The following is a 20,315-nucleotide window of genomic DNA, read 5'->3' on the forward strand; positions in this document are numbered from 1 at the left end:
TTATTTAAAACGCATTTGGGTTCCTTATGCTACCGTTGTTTGGGTAGCCTTAGGCTAAAACGTTTTCTTGTCACGCCGGAAACCTGTCTTAAACTCCCAACATGCTGACGCCCCTGGGTAATTCCGGGTTAGAACTGATCCACAACGACATACTCTGGTCGTGAGAAGCAACACAATGCATTGGGTGGTCAGGTCGTTGACTTGGCTGAATGCAAGTCATCATATATAAATCGCAACGGTCTAGGTCTTTGCTCACAATGTGTTTGTTTGTTTGTTGTTTAACGTTGCACTCAGCAATGTTCCAGCCATATGACGGCGGTCTGTAAATAATCGACTCTGGGCCATACAATCCAGCGATTGTCATCATGAGCATCAATCCACGCAAGTGGGATAAGATGACGTTCATTAACCAAGTTAGCGAGGCTGTATAATATTTCCAGGCCGCAGACACATAAGTGAAATATTGTTAAAAAACAAACAAACAACATTGGTGCCAAGGGCAGATCCAGCATTTTTTTTAAGTAATGGCTCCTAAATATCAAAATCCTGTCTCAGTCAATTTTACTGCCTCCACCACATACTACATTTGGTTTTTAAAAGTGTAGGGGTGGGGGTGGGGGAAGCTTCATTTTGATCACTGCTGTACAGTGAGTTTAGGTAAGAAAATGGTTCAGGGGGCATAAATTCCATAAACTATTTTGAATGTTGGATCATTGATATGGTTGTGTTTTTGCACTCGATATATATTTGAAGTGGTAAACGGGCCTTGGATTAGCCTAGACTAAACCATTGGTGTACAGTTTTTATTGGACCTGACATCTAATGTATACTTATTACCGAAGCAACAAAGACATGTGGTGAAGAGCGCTAAGTGAGATAAATGAAAACGCCATTCAATTAGTCTGGGGTGGTTGGATGGCCAAGTGGTTAATGTGTTCGCTAATCAAACCTAATACAAGGGTTTGATTCCAAGCATGGATGCAATGTTTGAAAGTATTTGTGGTGTTCCCCCATCAAATATTGCTATGCTATGTGAAGGCCTTACACACTCTCTCACTCATGTTATAAAATACTATCTACAATTAACAGTGCGCCTCGAGCCGAAACCAGAATTTGGTGGATTAGAGATTTGGACAGGCTACTCATATGGCCTTGTCTGCTCGGCGGGATTCACAGACACAGAGGCCAAGGTCGCATGCCGCCAAATGGGTTATCCCGACGGAAAAGCACTCTGCTGTTCCGCCTTCGGTGATGTGGGCAAGTCCATTGCCATAGCTGACCTCAAGTGTACTGGAGAAGAGGTGTCTGTGATGGACTGTACCCATACCAAAACCTCCATCTGCAGCTCCAACCATTACGCATCTGTCGTCTGCTCCAATGTCACTGATACCTCAAATGGTGAGTACAATTTAAGGATCACACAGGTTTGAAAAGACCCTGAATTTGAATCTGCCTTAAAGTTGAATAAAATTCTTTAAGAAATCTAGCATTTGACTACCATCACTTTGTTGTTTAACATGATTATGAATTATAACATCATAATATTTTTGTGATAATGAATGAATACGTTCGTAGCAGGTAGCAAAGGATTTATCCAACTCGATTGATATGCAGTAAACTTCGGTTATAATGAACACAAATGAACAACTTATTTTAGTTCGTTATAACTGTAGTTCATTATATATACCGGGTATATATATATATATATACAGCAGATGACCAGGACCTGAATAGCAGTTCGTTATATACATCAGTTTATTATAAGCGTTTTCGTTATTAACATAGCTTACTGTAAATGATATTTAAGCACTTGTGTGGATTGAAATAACTTCTATGTTTAGTTGCATATGGAGGCGGTGAAATAAGATTGTCCAACCTCCATGCCTATGACGTATTTAAACTTCTGTCAGTAAAGGTGATGCTATAGGATTGGAAACCTCTGTCATTTAATGAAGACACTTTTCTGAATTGTTTCTGACAGCATACATCGTGAAGCTCGACAACGGGACATCCGGCAGAGTGGTCCTCCAACACTTCAGCCACGACGGTCTCATATGTCCTAATGGATTCGACGACAACGAGGCCAAAGTCGTGTGCAGAGAGATGGGAATGACCAATGGCGGATTTTCCTACAAACGAATCAACAACAATAGACGGAGTTTCGTGAAGGAAATACGTTGGATGACAAACTTGAACTGCACCGGTACAGAAAACCTCTTGGAGACCTGCCCCGGGATCACATGGAATCAGATTAACCCATGCGACAAACGATCAGATGCTGCAGCCTTCTGTTACAGATCTCCAGGTGAGATGTGTTTGGGACGGTGAGGTAGCCTAGAGGTTTGAGTGTTCACAAAGGCGTAAAATGTGGATAAACAGTAAAGATAATTTTTAGTGCTTCTAGACGTGATTTTGCTGGAATAATGCATAAAGTTGATGTAAAACCCAATGCACTCAATCACTTAGGTGTGAATGTGGGCTAAAAAGTTGGTCGGTACCCTAAGCTTGTTGTAAGTGCAAATTAATATAGATTCCGCGATTACAGGATATGTTCTGGCTGATATACATTGCTCATGTTGTCAACCACTGGTTTGCCTTACTTGATCCATCTTCCTGAGGCAAGGGAGTTAACTGACTGTAAAAGTCCAGTTTCTACCCTTGCCGTACTAGGCTGGATCATAGGGCCACCAGTTGCTATTTCAAGTTATGTCCTTTCTGTATCCCTCCTACTGACCAATCAGATTCCACTTCTCGTATCACTTGCAATTGCTTCAAACAAAATGGTGGCACCCAGTCGAGACAATCTTGAAGTTCTATATTGTAGGCCCTACCTCATGAAGTGCATCAAATAATTTGAGCACCTTGATTAATAACATGAAAAGATTTGCAAAATATCTGTCTATGCCCAGTTGGCAGTACACATACTTTGCAAATCCTTCAGTCGACCAAAATCTGCACATTGAAATCCATGTTTTTTATGAACATGATGTCTAGTTTGTTATGCTAATGATAGAACTATGCATAAACTCGTTTGTCATGCCAAAATGTAACTACGGAATTCGTGGCTTGTTTGGCAAGGGTCAAGACTGGACTTTTATAGTCTGTGAACGCCCTTGCCATTTGAGGACTTGATTATTTACAGATTGTTGTAAAATAGCTGGAATAATGCAGCGTACAACAATGTCCACTGTTTACTTGACTCTTTACTTGAACTACACGTATTGCTCAGCATTCACAAGCTGGAAATAGAATACAACAGAAATAAGTTAAGACAGGTGGATCCAGATTTTATGAAGATCGCGGAGAGGGTGGGATGCATATTTGAATTCGATGAGGGTTGTTATGGGTTGGGTCACATTTTTAATGTCATGTTCAGTTCAGTAGTGGTAGGGGAGAAGAGAGTGGGTGACTCAAGGATGCAGTTGATAGCGGAGAGTACTAATGAATCATACTAAATGTATTATTATTTTGTTCTTGTCATTGGAGTCAATCTGGGATTTTAATGACATGAAGCATTTCTATTGAAGGCAGTAGATAAACTTTCATCTTGTATGACCTCTGAAGCGCCATAATTCCTTGTGCAGAGTTACGTCCCTTGGGCACTCCAGAAACCAATGATCGTGGGTTCGATTCCGAGTCCGCATTGATTTATGTTTCTATATTTGTCAGCACCATACCTGTGCTCATGGGTTTTACCAAAGTGGTAAACGTCATAGACGTGCATCACTTTGGGTTTTCCTCCTACATTAAGCTGACATATAGTGATATAACTGGAATACTGTTAGTCTCTTATGTATATTATTGATGTCATGTTTCTTCTAATGGCAGTTGTGTGTATATTTCACAATATAAAATGATTCAGGTATTACAAAACCACGGTTCCGTATTGAGGGCGGTACGCGCCTTGAGGGTCGTGTCGAAGTTAACATCAATGGTACATGGGGCAGCATTTGCGGTATCAACGTTGACGACAACATCGCCGCCCTAATCTGCAAGGACATGAATCACCCATCAGGCATTGCAGGAAAAGCAGGAAGTAGGGGTCAGACTGCAGGTCCAGTGTGGATCAACCAGTTAGCCTGTGATGGGAATGAGAGCAGCATCTTCGACTGCCCCTTGTCAGGCTTCGGCGAGGAGGACGACTTATGTAAATCCCATCTCTACGACGCCGTGATACAGTGCCACTCCACTGGTGAGAACAATTACAGAGTACTCGTCTCTCATGCAGACATAAAAAATCACAAGTATACTATTCAACATTTGAGAGGGATACTGGTTATTTTCTGCTGTTACATAACGTGAGGGCTGCAGCTACTTGAATTATGTACTTTCTTTTATTAACTTAAGTGAAGCTGAAAATGACCAGTTGCATGGCAGTATGTTACACTGTCTGTATGACACCATCTTCAAAGAGGGGGCACAGTTGGCCCAGTCGTCTAAGGCGCTGCTATTCGCTGTGCAGAGTTGCGTCCCTTGGGCACGCTAGTAACCTATGATTGAGGGTTCGAATCCAGGTTCGCCCTGATTATGTACCTGGGTTTTGTCAGCACCATACCCGTGCTCGTGGGTTTCACCAAAGTGGTAAAAGTCTGAGACCTGCATCACTTTGGGCTTTCCTCCCACATTAAGCTGACACGCCGCGATATAACTGGAATACTGTTAAAAGCGGCGTTAAACCCAACTCACCCACTCAAACACCCATCTTCAAAGAGCCATTGTCACTATATGGCTGAGTAACTGCCGATGTGACGATAAATTTTAACTCACTCACTCAAAGAGTCAAGCACACACATTCAGGTCCCACACTCAGAATACTCCTACCAAATATTGAGTATTATAGGTTGTCAGGTCAGTATCGAGGCAAAATGAAGATATTCTCTGGTCTTATTATTATGTGTTATAAGATGTTGACAAACAAATCCTAAAATTGTTTCAGAGTCAAATTGTTGGTAAAGTGTCCTTACATCAAATCATTTTCCTGATCCCAAATTTGATTACAGTAAGCTACGGTTCAGTCTCATTAAAATCAGATCTTAGTTCTTGCTATCGCTCAACAAAGATCGGAGGACATCCCAATACGGGTCACATCAAAACGACCTTTTATCAACCAATCAAAGCGTCGCTTACCAGATCGTGAAAGTTACAGTTGGAATGTGTTTTCTAATCATGCAACCTCGAAAACGTTAACACAGGGTATTCCGAACAACAGTTACAGCCTGTGCAACTGATTCAGACAAAATTGTTGTCTACGTCTCACTTCCGTAGGATAAACATTTGAACGGAGGAGGCGTTGCACAGTACATGGGAAGCACTGCCATACAATCTCAACCATATATTAGACATTCCGGAATGTTCGTTTGTTCAGTTTTCAAAATTTTAATCAAGAACTGTATGAACATAATTTACAAGCCTAGTCTGAAATGGAAATTTGGCAGGTTGAAACGAGTGCCGTAAAGCTCGAGTAAGCTGCTTTCTAATTGGCTGATGTCGACTTCTTGTTAGTCATTTCAGTGGTCGGTCAAAGTTTGCGAAAGGTCGTTCGACATGACCCGTAATGTGATGTCCTCATTTCTTTGTTTAGCAACGAGAACTTAGATCTGATTTTAATGAGATTGACTACGGTTATAACGAACTCAAAGGAACCACTAATTCTAATTCATTATATTCATTTTATTGTTCATTATGAGCATGTATTCAGCATATATTCAGCATATATACAGCAAACAGCCGGGACAAAAAAACAGTTTGTTATATCTGTCTGTTCATTATAAGCGTAGTTTACTATATTTATAGGCTAATATACAACTGATATATTGTTGAACACTCACTCACACATCAATAACTCGTTTAGCTCATAGAGGCGGTCGAGTAGCCTAGTGGTTAAAGCGTTCGCTCGTCACGCCGAAGACCCGGGTTCCATTCCCGACATGGGTACAATGTGTGAAGCCCTTGTCTGGCGTACCCCGCCTTGATATTGGTGGAATATTGCTAAAAGCGGGCGTAAAACCATACTCACTCACTCACTCATTTAACTCATCATGTTTTGGAATATAGATAATGTTACTTTCATTATTGCTGTATTTTATAGTTATAGTTTATGTTATACGTTACGTTTAAACAGGTACTATCCCAGGTGAGTTTTAAGTCATAGTGTTCTTCATTTCTCCAGGCATCTACAACTCGATACAACAACAATTTAATTATTATTTTTGTTCTTTTATTCGTTTTTCAAAAAAGTTATTTTTGGACTCAATTGTGGATGAATTAGTATAATCAGAAATAACCTTCCTTAAAAAAAAACACTTGAAAGAAACAATGAAAAGCCAAATAAACATCAAAAACCCCAATATGTAACGACAATGTTACTAAATGATTGGCATTGATATTTTAACATCTTTGTTGCTATTGTTGTTGTATCCATAGGCTACTCATAATCCAGATGACTACTGTTGAAATATACCACTGCAGTCTTTTAATACCTTGCTACACTTTTCTGATATGTCTTTTCATGAGAGCTAACCTCACCATCAGCTCTCATAAAGATGGTGGTCTAAGACGACAGTGCACTGCCGCATTGCGTCCCTTAGCTGTCAATATCCATTCATCATGGGTTCAAAACGCTATTCTCTCCAATTATAATCCTCAATCTTTATGCACCATACCAGGCTCGTTTAGTTTTCAAAATAATAACTTGCGAAAGTTGGTGCTTCTCTGTCGTGAATCCGATATAACTGAAATACTTTTCAAAGCTTTTAAAGTGGATCTTCCTACAATCATATACCAACCTCCGCAAGTTTCTTTCATTCTTTTCTTTCTTAGTTAGCTATTCCATACCGAACAGAACTAGGTACTCCGATTCTTGGGGGCACTGTTGATCCAGTCGTCTACGGCGCCGTGATTCGCTGTGCAGCCCCGATTATGTTTCTAGGTTTGTCAGCACCATATCCGTGCCCGTGGGTTTCACCAAAGTTGTCAACGTCTGAGACGTGTATCACCTCCCACATTAAGCTGACACGCAGTGATATAACTGGAATACTGTTAAAAGCGGCGTTAAACCCAACACTCTCACTCACTCACTCACTCTGATTCTTGTTGTCTCTTGGCAACTAAAACCTCATTAATGCACAGTAGTACTAGGCGTGTCCCCTTACTAAAGTATGTAAAAGCCTTTTGTATTCAATACACCCTCTAATCCTCACAGACTTCGAAAGATGGTACTTGTTGTTACCCTGCCTGGCGCTCTGCATTAAGGGGCTAAAACAAGGGTTGGTTGGCTTGGTAAACTGTCCAAGTGGTGTATCTTTGTTAAACTGCCGCAGGGTATCTCAGGGGTCTCATGAACTGGCATAAGTCCGGACTAGCACAAGCAACCACACCTAGACATGCATGCACATCGCTATATATTTGTTTATTTGTTGTTTAACGCTGCACTCAGCAATATTCCAGCTATATGATGGCGGTCTAAATAATCAAGTCTGGACCAGACAATCCAGTGATTGACATCATGAGCATCGGTCCATGCAATTGGGATACAATGACATGCATCAACAAAGTCGGCAAGTCTGACCACCCGATCCCGTTAGTCGCCTTTTCAACAAGCATAGTCACCTTATACGGCAAGCATGGGTTGCTGAAGACCTATTCTAGCCTGGATCATCAGGAGTCACGTCGCTATATAAGTGGAATAAACACGAACATGATGTTAAGCCCCATTTCACCTCACCTACAATACTACCTGTACAACATGGTTTACAATGAAGGGAAACATCCACGACCTGCCACTCTGTCCAGGGAGCGGAAGATCGGGGGTTCAATCCCAGTTGGATCAAACCAAAATAAGTCAAAAGATGGTGCTTGTTGTTTATCTGCCTGGTGCAAGGTATTAAGGGGATAAAACAAGGTCTGGTTGGCTTGGAGATGTCAGGTCATACCAAAAGACATAAAAAGATGGTACTGTATTCGACGTAATAAGCACCCCGCTCTAATAAGCGCCCACGGCGATATTTGCTAATATATTGGCTAGTGAACAATCCCAATTAGCAACCCTTCCGATTGATCAATGTACACAAGACTTATTTATTCGCGTATAATATGCACTCATCTGTTATATGCACCCTTGATTATTAAATTAAGTTCTGGAAAAATATATCTGTCGTATATACTAGTAAACATTTCAGGCTGTCAGCATAAACCACGAAATTTACCTTAACTCTGTTTTTTTTCACCAAAATAATATTCTAATAAGAGCCCCCTATTTCTAGGGAGCCCCCTATTTTGAGAGCGCCCTGGGCGCTTATTACGTCGAATACGGTATGTGTTGTTTGTCTGCATAGCGCTCTGCATTAAGGAGATGCATGGACACATTTGTAATAAATGCACTAATTATACCCCAGTTATACCCAAGTTCACCTCACCCACTCACCTATATTTTACTTTTATCCAGTGCGTCTATCAGGAGACATCAACGGCCGTACTGATTACGGGCGACTAGAAGTGAAACTCAACGGCACCTGGTCGTCTGTGTGTGAGAACGGCTTCAACGGTAACGCGGCAGAGGTAGCATGTCGACAGATGGGGTACAACAAAGGAAAGAGACAATGCTGCTCCGCCCTGGGGAATCTACCCAGGTCCACAGACCCCAAGATAACCAGGATCACATGTGAAGGCCATGAACAGATGCTGGCCAACTGCACCATCGCCCCGACCGGGGAGTGTGCCAATTATGTGTCGGTGGCATGTAGTACTACGGAACTATCTGAGGGTAAGTTTTTACAAAGGTCATTATTTAAGAAATAACTGTTGTACACTGCAGGGAGAATAAACCATGAGGGGGTACAAGCTTTAACATTATTTACCCAAATTTTAATAATGATGACTCCCGGAATAAAATCCGACCTCGGAAATGTTGGCGAGTCCATTTTACGAACAGGTGGGTTAAGTTTGTTAATTCCTGTATATTCTCACAATGTTTGATTATCTGTACCTTTTCTTCTAATACCGATTGTCATATCTCTCACTCTTTTGGATGTTATCGTTCAGCCACTGTGTTTATCTGCGCAGTCCAGCTACATCTATAGGGAGTAACTTACTAGACACTTCCCTCTCAAAACTATAGTCGTCCAATTTATGACATCATCAAGTTGCGAGCACATATTCAAATTTCCAGAAACGTGATCGTCACGTGATGTATGTTGCGATTGGTGATTGGCTGGATTGTGGTGGGCTGGCTTCTTAGGTATACTTTATTTGATAAATAAGATCATTTCATGCCAGCGCCGAAGGAAATTGTCAATAAATGACAAGATATAAATAATAAGTTAAAAGTAACCGTTTCAATGTTATTACAAATTCACAAGTCAGTATTTATCTTTTTCTTAATTGAAAACAAAACATTGAAAGATTACAAGGTTTCTAAATTTATAGTTGACTTCTATAAGACATTTGAAGAGATAATTAGAATGAGATACAGTAACACAATGTTAATATTCAATAAAGTGATGTCCAGTTATAAATATCTTATGAAAATATTGAATTAATAATGATTAACATTACGACACTAATTTAGAATGAGTAGGTCTACTGCCTGCGACAGTTTAATTGTTTCGTAAACCACCCTTTTAAACAAGAAATAAAGTACCTTTAAAACTTGAAGTATACTTATGAAATGGTTGTAAATATTGACACTTTTATTTGATTTAATTAATTACTCATGGAAAAGAAAGTTACATACATACAAGTTTCTATTAACTTATTGAAAGTCGACCATATTAGAGTTATCTCCCTTGGTCGAGTACTCGAGTCCTTCAAACTGGACTCGAGTCCCACTAATCTTGGCCCTTGTCCGATTACTCTTTGAAGCCCTATCCCCCGCCATGAAATTGCTGGAATATTGCTAAAAGCGGCGTAAACCATACTTACTCACTCACTTTAAAGCATGGTCTGGAATGGAAGTCGCCAGTTTGAAACTGGTGCCGCAAAGCTCAAGAAAGCTGCTTTTTTGAAAGCTGCTTTCTTAGTGGCTAATTTCGACTTCCATTGGTCGGTCAAAGTTTGCAAAAGGTCGTTCTCACGTGATCTGTAATGGGATGTCCTCGGCGTTAGCGAGAACTTGTATCTGATTTTAATGAGATTGAGGGAATCTCAGCATGTGATTTATCCTGTTTTGTTTATATAAAGCATTAATTGTTTATTGTTAAGCAAGTTTATCTCTGCAGCTGTTGTAATATGCAGCTACCAGCCGACTTGTCTCACATAAAACACGGGCCTGTGTGCTCGCAGGCAAATGACCAGGTAGTATGCTGATCACTGGGTCGGATTAAAGAGACTGATTATTGAGTGATTTCGGCAAATTAGGTGTGTCTGATTCGGAGTGCAAAACTATCGGATTAATGGGTCTAATTATCACAGATTTAATCGCTTCTCATCATAAGTGTCGGATAAAGCCGACTGTCAGATTAACGAGACTTGACTGTATTTGGTTAAAGTGTGAAAAGGTGCATTTAGTTATTTAACTTTAATATTCTCAGATGTTAATGTTGTGATGATATTTTTATTCATATGTTTCAGAAGCACATAACCCACAACTGTTCTCATTTGCTTTGAAATATATTCATGTGCTATGGGGTGAAGATGAACCCCATTGGCCTTCTAAATATTAAAACTGAAAAATAATTATAACCAAAACAACATTAAATACTGGAAAATTCTCCCCACTGCTCCAGTGTTTTTCTTTAACAAATAATGGACCGAACATGTACGTGAACTATTTTGACTAGATATGATCCTGTGTTTTTGCAGCGAACGATTGACTTGCCTTTGCATGTGTTTGTGATGGGTGACACTGGTGTGGCAGGATATGCTCACTATTTGATTCAGAAACACATGGTCACGATACTGTTGGAATCATACAAAGGACTCTGATTTTGGTTGAGATTTCTTTGATAACGTTGAACAATAATTTTTCCTTTTATGTTCTACACAATTGCTCACAATCACGTGACTTCCATTTCAGATATTGCAATCAGTCTGCCCAAGAATGGATTCACAGGCATGGTCAATGTCAGCCGATTTGGCATCTGGGGAGCCATTTGTGGAGAGAACTGGAATGATACTGAAGCAATTACAGCATGTCGGCAGCTCGGATATGTTGGGGGAGTCGCAATCCCGGGCTCAGCCATCCCCCAAGGCATGCCACTCCTAATGGGGAATGTGGTCTGCAGAGACGATGATACCAACTTCAGTGATTGCAGCCATGACGTCTTCGACACACAGCACGGGTGCGCGGAGTCAAGGCGTGGGGCAGCTGTGTTGTGTAGCAACTCTGGAGGTAAGCCGGCGGCATTCACTAGTGGTAGAGCGTCCGCCCGGTGAGCGGAAGGTCCAGGGTTCGATCCCAGGCCACGTCATACCAAAAGACTTTAAAAGATGGTGCTTGTTGTTACCCTGTCTGGCGTTCGGCCTAAAGGGGCTAACACAAGGACTGGTCGGCTCAGAGTCAGTATACTGTGTCTGAGTGGGGTATTCATGTTAAACTGCGGCATGGTATCTCAGTGAGCTAGCCTCATAAATCTGTCTCAGTCCGGACTAGTACAAGCAGCCACACACACACACATGCATGCACGTCGCTATATAAGTGCAATAATCTTGGAGGCGACATTAAACCCAATTTCACCTCATTATTCGGTATTTAATTTAAGGTTATGTTTCTTTGTTTCTTTGTTTGACACCGCACTCAGCAATATTCTAGCTATATGCCTACAGCAAAAAATTGGAATCTGGACCAGAAAAACTAGTGATTACATCATCAGCATCGATATACACAATATAGATGTGTTGACTGGCATCAACCAAGTCAGCAAGTCCATCAACCAAGTCAGCAAGTCCATCAACCAAGTCAGGAAGTCCATCAACCAAGTCAGAAGTTCTGCCCACCTGATCCTAGTAGTGGCCTCTTGAAATACATTGCCTTCAAGGCTCATATTTTTATGTCAAATATCATTGCCATGTTCTCGTATCGAACTGTTTGTCCATTTCAGAGGGTGTTCAATACAGGATGGCTCCCGGGTCGGTGGGAGACAAAGGGATTGCCCAGCTCAACATCAACGGACAGTGGGGCTACATTTCCCGCCTCGAGTTCGATGACAAGGACGCGTCCGTTTTCTGTCGCAGCATCGGCATGGTTGCAGGGCAGGTGTTGTGGCGTTCCCCATCCTCATCCAGCCTCAATGGCAACATCTTGGCATCCTACGTCAACTGCACAGGCTCCGAGGCTGCAGTGCACCAGTGTCGGGTGGAGTGGAACCCAGACAGGAACAGATACATCCCAGCCACATTCGCTGTGTCCGTCAGCTGCTTCCGAGGAGGTATGGCAGTTTCTCTTTCATGGTTCACACAGACCTTGAAAGGTCTGGAATTTAGACGTTCTTAAAAAGGCCTTAGGTGCAAGATTAGCTTGAGAAGGCTGGAATTCAGACAAAATGCTTTACAAAGGCTTTGAATTAGTCATAAACAATCAAAGTCAAGGTAATTTTGAAATTTCGCTTTTTAAAAAGATTTGTTATTTTTTTACTTCATATTTCCAAAGGAAAATGTATCGTTGTCTGCTTGACTGCTAAGAAGGCAAGTGTTCTTACATTTGAGTTGGTTCCTGTCCTCACTCGAGCTAGACTGGTTTGCCTGTCCTAGAGTGCTTGCACTCATCACCACAATTGAGCTGTTCGGAGGCAAAGGACAGGGTACCTGTCTACACTTGAGCATGTCATTCACATCAACTCCTCCTCGCCATTCAAACCCCTTGGTTATATCACACTTTTCCGCAATGGCACAAATGTACATGGCAATGATTTTTATAATTTTTTCATTATTAGGGCCTTAAATCTGTATGGCCATAAATTTAGCTGAAACTCAGTATGAACCATGTCTTTTCTGGCCACGTGGTGACTGTCAGTATATGCCGATCAGGTGTCTATAAAAAGTTATTATTTCGATGAGTGGTGCTGCCATGGTTGAAAATGTCAACTTTATAAGGTCAGGAGAGGAGATAAATATGTTAAAGAAACGAAAAACAGTTTTTAATTTGATATGTGTGTAAGCTTCGTGATGTGTGCGAACGTCTCAGTATGTGCAAACTGTGTAATGTGTGTAAGCTATGTGATGTGTGCGAACGTCTCAGTATGTGCAAACTATGTAATGTGTGTAAGCTATGTGATGTGTGCGAACGTCTCAGTATGTGCAAACTGTGTAATGTGTGTAAGCTATGTGATGTGTGCGAACGTCTCAGTATGTGCAAACTATGTAATGTGTGTAAGCTATGTGATGTGTGGAATGTCTCAGTATGTGCAAACTGTGTAATGTGTGTAAGCTATGTGATGTGTGGAATGTCTCAGTATGTGCAAACTGTGTAATGTGTGTAAGCTATGTGATGTGTGGAATGTCTGAGTATGTGCAAACTATGTAATGTGTGTAAGCTGTGTGATGTGTGGAACGTCTCAGTATGTGCAAACTGTTTAATGTGTGTAAGCTATGTGATGTGTGCGAACGTCTCAGTATGTGCAAACTATGTAATGTGTTTAAGCTACATTTTGCTTTTATACTGCATAGCTAAACTGTGTGTTAGCCAGGTAATTTGCTGAGCTACGGAATGTGTTTAAGGTATGTAATGTATGTGACCTGTGTGATCTATGAAATATGTGTGAGCCAGTGACATTATGTTCTTAAGCTATGTAATGTGTGTGAACTACGTAATACATGTAAGCTAAGTTCTATGTGTGAGCTACTGTATACGTGTAAACTAGGTAATGTGTGTGACTTCATTAATTGCATGAGCTACGTACTATGCGCAAGGTGTGTCATGGGTGTCGAATATTTGAGAGTTTTGTTTAAATTTCCAGTTCGGATAGAACGAGGAGACAGCAAGACCAACGGTATAGTCAAAGTCTACAACAACGGAGTGTGGGGTGCCATATGCTCTCAAGACTTTGACAACCAAGACGCAAGTGAGTGAAACACTGTTCCCATCAGAGAAAGTCACCTACATACTGATTAAACGTTACATCAGAATTGAGTATCATCAAAGTTCTACATTTGTTTTGAACTACAAATTTCTCCATCACCATGATTGCAGCAATAAAATGTAATATTTAAATCAAAGTTTCAAAGAATTAACATAACTTCAAAACTATTTCTAGAATATTCTTACATATAGTTCTACAGTGACATAATGATGTACCACAGAGTGTTATCTCCAGTGTGGTAATATAAGCTGGCATATGTTGTTATTGTTTTGCTTTGAATCATTCTGTTTAACAAACATAAAGCAGTGGTAATTCTTATCAGAGGTGTTAAAGCCCCTTAAATGATTTTGATAATTCTTTATTGGTTCATTTTCGGGGTCATTACTCATTGCAAAATGCTCCTCTGAAAGAGACAATTGTAAATGGCTCTCTGAAAATACATGCAGCTACATTTCTTACATTTCATTGTTTTTAAATCCAATTTTCCGACACTACGTTTAAGAGATCAATTAGAAATTGTTTGGGCATGTTTGGGCATATGTATTTCAACCTCTAATGAAACCAAACCAGTGTTGAAAATAAAATCATCAACAATTTTCAAAAAATGGACCTAAACTATGTAATAATAATGATAGTTATACAATAGAGACTATCTTGCCTTTTCTCTGAATATGAGACAGATTAGATTGCTGCACAGTCTGTTGGTTGTATGTCCACAGCCGTGATATGTCGGGAACTGGGGATGACTGGTGGACTGGCCCTTTGCTGCAACCCCTACGGCTTCAACTTCGACGACGCTGTCATATCGGACCTAAGGTGTACGGGCAAGGAGAAATCAGTTCGGGATTGCAAGTTCACCTCTCGGCAGCGCACCTCCCTGTGCTACAGACAGAACTACGCCTCTGTGGCCTGCTACAACAACACTCTGTCAAACAGTAAGTCTGCTGATCATGTGGTGAAACAGTTAGTCTTTGGATAAACATGTGGTCGTCAAACAGTGAGTCAGCTGAATACATGGTCGTCAAACAGTGAGTCTGCTGAATACATGGTCGTCAAACAGTGAGTCGGCTGAATACATGGTCGTCAAACAGTGAGTCTGCTGAACACATTGTCGTCTAACAGAAAGTAGGCTGAACGTGTGGTAGTCACAGTAAGTAGGCACTGATCACGTAGTAGTCAAATAGTAAGTAGGCTGGACACGTTGTTGTCAAACAGTAAATAGGTTGAACACGTAGTGAAACAGTTAGTCTTGGGATAAACATGTGGTCGTCAAACAGTGAGTAGGCTGAACATGTGGTAGTCAAACAATAAGAAGGCTGATCACGTAGTAGTCAAATAGTAAGTAGGCTGGACACGTGGTAGTCAAACAATAAGTAGGCTGATCATGTTGTCGTCGACCAGTAAGTCTTAGGATGAACATGTGGTCGTCAAACAGTAAGTAGGCTGAACATGTGGTAGTCAAACAATAAGTAGGCTGATCATGTTGTCGACCAGTAAGTAGGATGAACATGTGGTCGTCAAACAGTAAGTAGGCTGATCATGTTGTCGACCAGTAAGTAGGCTGGACATGTGGTCGTCAAACAGTGAGTAGGCTGGACATGTGGTTATCAAATCGTAAGTAGGCTGAACACATGGTAGTCAAACCGTCGTATATTTCTTCCATGACACTTAGACACAATCTTCACTCTACAGACTACACCATCAGCCTGACTGGGGGGTCCACCTACACCGGCCAAGTGGCCATTACGTATGCAAAGGTTGAAGGTCGCGTCTGCAGCGACAACTGGGATGACCCGGATGCAGCCGTCGTCTGTACCACCCTGGGTTACAGTAAGGGCGTGGCCTACAGCCACTACAGGTCGTCCTTCTCCTACTTCGACTACACTGGCCCATACTGGACGTCCCAGGTCAACTGTACTGGCAACGAGACCTCGCTGAATGATTGTCCTCACATTGGATGGGGCAACGTCACAAAATGCACCAGCGGCCATTTTGGTGGAGCCCTGTGCTTCAATAATGAAGGTAGTAAAAGTGTTGAAAAACTTTGTTCTTTGTGTAAGTTGTATCACTTTGGCACTGAGGGCAAAATCTCTGCAATTATCTTTGTACTCTTGCATCCCTAAGCTGTCAAGATCTTTCGGACTGTTTGTTTGAATCCCCGATTTGTCACAATTATGTGTTATGTCTGTCAGCATCAAACCCATGCTCGTGGTTTTCACCAAAGTGGTAAATGTCTACTAGATATGTCCAATTAGATTTTTACCCCACATCAGGAAGACTATTCTTTTATTTATTTAAATTAACATTAAAAATGTTTACCAAAATAACTCGCTGACTCTTAAATATATATGGTACAATACTGATTCTGTTCACCGCAAATAGCTGTAAGATTGCTGATGTGGTGTAGCAATAATCACGCTCTAGTTGTTTCCGGCAGTGTTAATCGGGTGAGTGGATGCCATATGCTGCAGTAAGCAAGACATAGGCTACACCACAGTCGTGGTCGTACATTACTATAACATCCCTCACATATGTAACAATGTTTATGTCAACACTGACCTCCCTTGACTTTCCAGGTCTGTATTACCGCCTGTCCTCGGGGGGTGACCAGTGGGGTCGAGTGGAGGTGGCCGTAGATGGACAGTGGGGGACACTCTGCGACCGGTACTGGGACAAGAGAGAGGCCAAGGTGTTCTGTAGGAACCTCGGGTTTGACGATGGTGACCCATTCTATGGGTCTTACAATGATACAGCCAAGGGACCAGTGTGGGAGTCGAACCTCCGATGTGAGGGTGGGGAGAAAACCCTCAATCAGTGTCCCCATGAGGGTTGGGCCATATCGACATCAAGGACTTGCTCGGATCACAGCAGAGACGCCGGTGTCTTTTGCTATACTAAAGGTACGTGCCTAGGAAAAACAAGTCAGAATGTTTTTTGTAAGAAACAATAACAAAATAACTCATTTGGGCACACGTGTTGTGTACTGTTCATCTGATTATTTGTCTCTTCCTTCATCTAAATAAGGCTATATAGTTTCCAGCCTTGCAGAACTCGACGCACACACAAACACCCCACCCTACCCCACCCCATCCCACGCACGCATGCACGCACGCACGCACGTCCACCCACATCGCTATGTAAGTGCTATAAACTTGAGCTTGACGTTAATCCCGGCCAAGGCCACCTCACCTCACCTCACCTCACCTCACCTCACCTCACCTCACCTCACCTCACCTCACCTCACCTCACCCCACCCCACCTCACCTCACCTCACCTCACCTCACCTCTATCATTTTATCTTCATTTCCAGTGAAGCTGAGCACAGGTGTGGGACGCTCAATTCAACATGGCGGCGTGTTGTGGAACCAAGGGGGAGATTGGCATTATGTCTGCGACACCGGCTTCAACGACATGTCCGCCCGGGTCGTGTGCCAGAGTCTGGGCTTCAAGGACGGACGTTCCATATGCTGCTCCGCCTACGGCAACACAAACTCCTACAACAAAGACATCATCACCAACATGACACTGCGATGCACGGGAGAGGAGGAGTCTATATCCGAGTGTATGGTTACTGAAGACTGTGCCAGCAACATGTACGCCTCAGTGGTGTGTTCAGACGACCCACGGGAGTTTGTTAGTGACAGTGAGTAATAATAAAAATAATAATAATATTGGTGGTGGTGGTGGTGGTGGTAGTAGTAGTAGTAGTAATAAGTAGTAGTGGTAGTAGTAGTAGTAGTAGTAGTAGTAGTAGTAGTACAGTGGTCCCGCTACAACGCTACCTATGGGGTCCAAATAATTGGTGGGTGTTATAGATGATGAGCCGTTTATCCAAGGCCGAGGCAGGGAAGTGCGTTCGACCAATCTCACGATCTTCGCCTTGTCTCGCACATTGCAATGATACAAGTTGTTTACCGTTCATAGTGTAAAAATATATATCCATTATGTTTTTCGCCGTTTGTTATTATTTACAAGCCTTAACTGTCACATTCACTGTGAATGTAGTCTACTTACATGAAAATATCGATTGATAATGGTAGTAACAGACGCTATGAGTGAAGAGCCAATCACAATTCATTACACAAGTACAGAGTGTTTCAGTGGCATTGATTGGTCATGTTGCTTAAAATATGGAAAAACGAGAGTTTTGACCAGCACTAAGCGCATTCATACACATTCATACAAATATAGATACACATTCAAGCCAGATTAATTGGTTTGATACGGTTACTTGATCCGAATCGAAAGGAATGACCGCCGTGTTGTGACAGCAGCATGTGAGTTGACAGTGTCGCCTCAAATTGGATTGCCCACTAATTAAGAATATAAACTTCGCTTGTGGTTCTCTTTTATTGCATGCATGCGCTTCTAAGATCAAAGGATGTATAGTGTGAAAAGTTAACTAGTAGAACAATCGTATTTCCGGGACTTGCCGCGGATGTTTTCAAACAGATTATTAGAACTCCATTCAGCGATAAATGGTTGATTATGCAATGAGAAGCGTTATGTGCAAATGAACAACGAACAACAATACAATCATGTCTGTGTAAAACTCTCAGTATTAAAAGTGTACATAAATTTTGGGAGCCATGCGTTACCGCGCGTAGTAACCGAGGTAGCGCTTTATCGAATAGCGAGGGATCACTGTAGTAATAATTTAGCCACTTATATAGTGCTAAACTCCATACAATATAGTATGCTGAAAGCACTTAAAGAGTGAGATACCAAACTCTTCCTTAATCACCTAACCTATCTCCAAGAAAGTATGCTTCATTTCATCAAAAGTGGACTTTGAATAGAGATTCCAGATCGAAAAACAATATTACAGCCTCTCGAAAACACCACGAAAACGATAATCATTCACTTATAAGTACACTATTAATGAAAAGAGTAACAGCTGGATCCATTCTTCTGAAATAGTTGAAGACCACCTAATTCTTTCATATTACTATATTTTGTATAGTACCTTTCACCATTCCCCATCATTATATCAGACACATATTTCATCCCTTTACCACATCTTTAGATTACACACTGACCATCAACAACGACCAGAAGCACTCCGGCCAGCTACGTGTGACCCACTATGGTGTTGAGGGGCGGGTCTGTAGCAAAGACTGGGACGACGAAGATGCCACAGTGGTGTGTGGAGCTCGGGGATATACAGGTGGGATGGCGTACAAGCATTCCTACTTCGGCACATACTCCACACAGCGCCAGTTGGGACCCTACTGGCTGAACTCCTTTAACTGCACGGGTGATGAGGACAACCTGCTGGACTGCCCCCATCTCGACAGGACCAACTTGGGCAACTGCTCCAACAAACACACTGCAGCCGTTTTGTGCTACAACGACTCGGGTACGTTAATGAACTAGGACCTGTTCCGCACAATGATCTTAGCACTAAGATGATCATAACTCTCACACTTTAACATACTTTAAGCAGCCACACACACAAACACATGCATGCACGTCGCAATACAAGTGCAATAATCTTGAACGTGAAGTTACATCCCATTTCACCTCACCTCCAAAATGAGCAGCATATTGAATAAAGGTAGTTGTCAGTAATGTTTAACCTCACATATTAAACATATAAGTGATCCAAAAGGTTCCGTCGTTATACGTCACCCTTTGATGACAGAGTGGGCTGACTGCCTGTGCCATGACAGGGATATTTTTATCTTCACATATTATTATCCCTATCAAAACTTGAGAAGTATAATGAGAATATAAGAAATCAGAATATAATCACAATCCTCCCGTTCTATGTACCAGTGATCACTATTACAGGTGTTGCGTACCGAGTTGCTGGAGGAGGTAGCAACTTCTATGGGAGAGCAGAAATCCGCATTGGCGGTGTTTGGGGCACCATATGCGATAACTACTGGGACGCCAAGGAAGCCAATGTCTTCTGTCGCCAGCTCAACTTCAGCGACGGCGTCGCCATCTCCAGAGCACGTTATGGGCAAGGGTCTGGCCCAATCTGGCTGAGTCATCTGCAGTGTACCGGCAATGAGAAGTATTTCCACGAATGCCCCCACCGAGGCTTCAAGGACCTATACTCCGCCCCCTCCTTCGGCTGGCCCTTCACTCTGCCCTGTACCTCCCACAAGGATGATGCTTCAGTCTTCTGCTACAAGAGTGGTAAGATGCCAATATCTTTCTGTCTCCTTGAGGATCATGTGTCCGTGTTTAAAATTTGTGTTGGTTAACTGTTATCCCAGTCTTACTGACAGCTCAGCTTCATCAGAATGGGCCAACAATTCTCTTGTAGTTTCATGATTTAAAGACTTAAATGAT

The 20,315-nt window shown here is 41.9% G+C and overlaps 1 protein-coding gene across 1 annotated transcript in view; it reads left to right on the forward strand.

Moving 5' to 3' along the window:
- The window catches only part of LOC139479429 (scavenger receptor cysteine-rich domain-containing protein DMBT1-like), a 102,172-nt gene that overhangs the window by 70,252 nt on the left and 11,605 nt on the right, over positions 1 to 20,315 (forward strand). Inside the window, exons 17-29 of the mRNA XM_071262283.1 lie at positions 1,090 to 1,398; positions 1,982 to 2,305; positions 3,863 to 4,192; positions 8,444 to 8,761; positions 11,012 to 11,326; positions 12,036 to 12,362; positions 13,890 to 13,994; positions 14,732 to 14,947; positions 15,705 to 16,034; positions 16,589 to 16,912; positions 17,323 to 17,655; positions 19,039 to 19,371; positions 19,806 to 20,159. Of these exons, the coding sequence (XP_071118384.1) occupies positions 1,090 to 1,398; positions 1,982 to 2,305; positions 3,863 to 4,192; positions 8,444 to 8,761; positions 11,012 to 11,326; positions 12,036 to 12,362; positions 13,890 to 13,994; positions 14,732 to 14,947; positions 15,705 to 16,034; positions 16,589 to 16,912; positions 17,323 to 17,655; positions 19,039 to 19,371; positions 19,806 to 20,159 (3,918 nt within the window). The remainder of the gene's footprint in view (positions 1 to 1,089; positions 1,399 to 1,981; positions 2,306 to 3,862; positions 4,193 to 8,443; positions 8,762 to 11,011; positions 11,327 to 12,035; positions 12,363 to 13,889; positions 13,995 to 14,731; positions 14,948 to 15,704; positions 16,035 to 16,588; positions 16,913 to 17,322; positions 17,656 to 19,038; positions 19,372 to 19,805; positions 20,160 to 20,315) is intronic.

The sequence above is a fragment of the Haliotis cracherodii genome, unplaced genomic scaffold, assembly GCF_022045235.1.
Source record: "Haliotis cracherodii isolate W230 unplaced genomic scaffold, xgHalCrac1.p SCAF_1, whole genome shotgun sequence".
NCBI lineage: Eukaryota > Metazoa > Mollusca > Gastropoda > Lepetellida > Haliotidae > Haliotis > Haliotis cracherodii.